Source organism: Lotus japonicus, chromosome 2 (assembly GCF_012489685.1).
Source record: "Lotus japonicus ecotype B-129 chromosome 2, LjGifu_v1.2".
NCBI classification, from domain to species: Eukaryota; Viridiplantae; Streptophyta; class Magnoliopsida; order Fabales; family Fabaceae; genus Lotus; species Lotus japonicus.
Window position 1 is genome coordinate 59,512,225 of NC_080042.1, and position 3,983 is coordinate 59,516,207.

The window sequence follows — 3,983 nt, forward strand, 5'->3', positions numbered from 1 at the left end:
ACCGATTTATAAATTCTGGCTAGCAAAGACTCAGGCCTGGTGTTAATTCTCCACCAATTCTTCCCCACAAGAGCAATATTAAAAGATTTAAAATCCCGGAAGCCTAGTCCCCCTTGGACCTTGTTATTACACAAATTCTTCCAACTCGTCCAGTGTAAGCCACGCTTCGTGACATCGCCACCCCAGAAAAAACGGGCAATCATGCCATCAATATCTGCACAAAGACCATCAGGTAAAACAAAGCAGGACATAACATAAGAAGGGATAGCTTGAGCTACAGATTTAATTAAAACCTCCCTTCCTGCCCTTGAAAGAAAACTTTCCTTCCACCCCTTAAGTTTTTTCCAAACTCGTTCCTTAACAAAATTAAATATTTGAGTCTTAGACTTACCAATGACAGTCGGCAGACCCAAGTACTTATCATAGCTTTCCACGGCCTTTACTCCCAATAGCTGTTTAAGCTCACTAAATCTCGGTTCAAGCACATTTCGGCTAACGGAAAGCATGGACTTGTCAAGGTTGACAACTTGCCCAGAAGCTTGCTCAAAGGTGGTAAGAATGTCTTTCAAACACTCTGCCTCAGCTACCTCTGCTCTAGCAAAAAGAATGCTATCATTAGCAAAAAGCAAATGAGATATCACAGGAGCAGACCTGGCAACCTTAATACCTCGAATGCTAGATGCCATAACAACCTTATTAATTAAAGCAGAAAACACTTCACCACAAAGGATAAATAAATATGGTGACAACGGGTCACCTTGTCTCAATCCTCTTCTTGGGGAGAACACAGGTTGGGGGTTACCGTTCAACATAATTGAAAAAGAGACAGTTGAAACACAACTCATAATTAAGCTTACCCACCTTGTTGGAAATCCCATCTTTTGTAAAACTGCTTCCAGAAAGGACCATTCAATTCGATCATAGGCTTTGGACATGTCCAATTTTAGAGCCATGATGCCATTTCGGCCAGTAATACGCTTTTTCATAAAGTGAAAGCATTCATGTGCAATTAATGCATTATCTGTGATCAACCGCCCTGGAACAAAAGCACTCTGGCTCTCACAAATCAGATTTGGTAAAATAACCTTAAGCCTATTCGCAATAGCTTTCGTAACAATTTTAAAGATAACATTGCACAAGCTTATAGGCCTAAAGTGTGTAGCATGCTCATATTTTTTTATTTTCGGAATAAGCACTAATAAAGTATCATTAATAATACCTGGTGAAACATCCCCTCGTAAGATACTAAGACAAAAATCAGCTACCTGATCTCCTATGACACTCCAGAATTTCTGAAAAAATAATGCCGGAAGCCCATCCCTCCCTGGAGCTTTTGTTGGGTGCATTTGAAAGAGAGCTTCCTCCACATCATCCTTTGTGAACCCAGCATTCAGGATCTGCAAGTGTCCCTCTGTGATTCGACCTGAAACAAGAGAAGAAACTTCCTCCACCCGAGATGGGTTAGAGGTGGCAAACAACTGCATAAAGTAGTCCATAAGGACCTTTGAAATATCACGATCATCTATAAACTTCCTTCCATTGTCTAGTATTCCGATCGCCGTGTGCCAACCAAGAAGCTCTAGATCGTTGCCCCCACCAAATCTCTTCTTGCTCAAGCAAAGCATCAAGCTCCTTTTCCGCCCCTTGCATAGAGAGAATTACTTGTTCTGTCTGCTGCTGCCACTGTAAATTTTGTAAAATAGCCTGCTGATAAGAGATTTTCTGTGGTAAATCCCCAAATTTTTCCTTCCCCCAGCCATCTAGAGCTCCACTCACTAATGCCAACTTCTCCATTACCGTAGCGCCCTCTTGACACCAATTCTCGGACACCACCTCTTCACATTCCCTTCCTTCTCTCAACCACATCTCCTCAAACCGGAACATTCGCTTTCTGGCTAGTTCCTTTCTCCTCCTATAAGTGTCACAGGTCAAGAGAAGGGGACTATGATCTGAACGGTGCTTCTGCATGTGTGAAACAAAAGTAGAGGCCCATAGCGCATCCCATGCACTATTAGTAAGAGCAAAATCAATCCTCTCCTGAATATTATTCGGCTCTTCCTGTTTGTTGGACCAAGTAAACCTGTACCCTGAAAAATCAACCTCATGTAAATCACAACTGCTACACATTTGAGTCACCCACTGCAAATGGCCATAGTCAGGGGGGTCACCACCTAACTTGTCTGTCGGAGACACCAAATCATTAAAATCACCAATCACTAGACAAGGGCGAGCCGAGCCGCCGAGCAGACCTCTAATCAAATTCCAAGTATCCCTCTTCCTCCGATTATCCGGAAAACCATAAACCCCAATCAACGTCATAGGCAACTGCGTGTCCGGATGCAATATAGTACACATAATATGGTTGAGAGAAGAGTTAATAATCTCCAGCTCCAAATCATGTCGCCACCACATACACAAACCTCCTCCTCTGGATTTGCCATTACCAGCACAACCTACCGGAAAAACATTTGACATTCCCCCAAGGCGACGCCGCCGTTGGGCCTCTGCTGCATATAAACGAGTCTCAGAAACAAACACCACATCGGGAACTTTGGAGTGGATGAGCTTAATCAAAGCCCGCTCTGTCGGTAGGTTCCCAAGCCCCCGACAGTTCCACGACAAGATCCTCATTGAGGTGGGCGGGACTGCTTAGCAGTCTCCGCCATCCCCAATCCAGAACTAGAAGAATTTCTCTTCAAAGGGGGTGAGAACCCCGTGCTATGAGGACCAAGCAGTGAAGAGGTGCCACTTGGCCTTTTCCTTGGAGTCACATTCTGATTTGCTCCCTTCCCCTCTCGTATTTTCAATCCTCCACCTGGCGGTCTAGTGTTTTGCTTCCATGCATTCGACTGTTGAGACCAGACATCACTTTCCTTGCTCTTAAACACCAACCCTTTGTTCTTTCCTCTATCATCATCACCCCCACCCTCCTTCTCCCCTCTTTTTTCCCTCAAAGTTATCCTCGGCCTTCCCGCTATCAGCAACGGTTTTGGTATTATTCCCCTCATTAGCTACACCCTCACTGTTTTTCTCTCCCCCTTTCTCACTCTCTTCCTCTTCCCCTACCCCCTCACGCTCATGATTCCCCCCCCCCTCTATTTCCCCCTCTTCCTCATGCCCGTCAATACCCATCACATCCGCCCCATATTCTCTTCTCGCTCCCCCATTCCTTCGTCTAAAACCCTCCCCCTCGGCTCTCATCCATGCACCATACCTGTTTGGTTGGCCATTATCCTCCTGGGCACACTCAAAGATAACATGATCTACTCGTCCACATCGGAAACACATATTAACAAGCTTCTCATATTTAAACGATACTTTCAGCGAAGCCCCGTCTGTCACCGCAACCATATGGCCACGGCGCAGCAGCCTCTCGATGTTCACCCAAACCCTCATACGAAGGCAAACACCATAACGGCGCGCATCATATCTGTCCCAGTCTATGAACCCGTCAAAGGTTCCCCCCAGTAGGCGGGCAGTCTTTTCGGTGCGCATGGTGAAAGGAAGTCCATGCACTTGAACCCAGAATGGAACTCTAGTCAATGGAATTGTAGCTGGGTTAATTGCTATGTCAAACAGATTTAGTGCAACCAAGTGCCTATGGAACAACCATGGTCCTGATTTCAGAACCAAATCCCTATCTTTCTGTGCAGCAAACTGGAACGCAAACAGGTTTGTGCCAACATGGCGTATTTCAATACAGTTCCGTGATTCCCAGAGTTTAAGCATCACACTCCGGAAAACCAAAGGTTCAGCCTTTTGATGCGCAAGAAGTTTGCCCACAAGCCAAACGTGCTGCCCCAAATCAGGATCAACCTCAACAGGTCCGACGTTGAGGACCACCTGTTCGTCGCCGTCGAGATCAAAGTCAGGTATTTCATCATCAAATGCCATTCCGGCCAAGAGAAACAGAAGCATAGATGTGGTGCAAAAATAGCAACTTGAAAATCAACAATATGGAGATAGCCTGCGTGCCGTGGCCT

At 45.5% G+C, this 3,983-nt stretch overlaps 1 protein-coding gene across 1 annotated transcript; it reads right to left on the minus strand.

Annotated features, from left to right (window-relative positions):
- Window positions 1–1,518: 1,518 nt before the first annotated feature.
- LOC130736754 (uncharacterized) lies at window positions 1,519–2,631 on the minus strand. The gene has a single exon (XM_057588543.1). It carries the CDS (start codon window positions 2,629–2,631, stop codon window positions 1,519–1,521), a length of 1,113 nt encoding a protein of 370 aa, XP_057444526.1.
- Between the last annotated feature and the right edge of the window lie 1,352 nt (window positions 2,632–3,983).

Coding starts and splice junctions, on each gene's coding strand:
- LOC130736754 (XM_057588543.1), bottom strand. CDS start 2,631: ATGAGGATCTTGTCGTGGAACTGTCGGGGGCTTGGGAACCTACCGACA.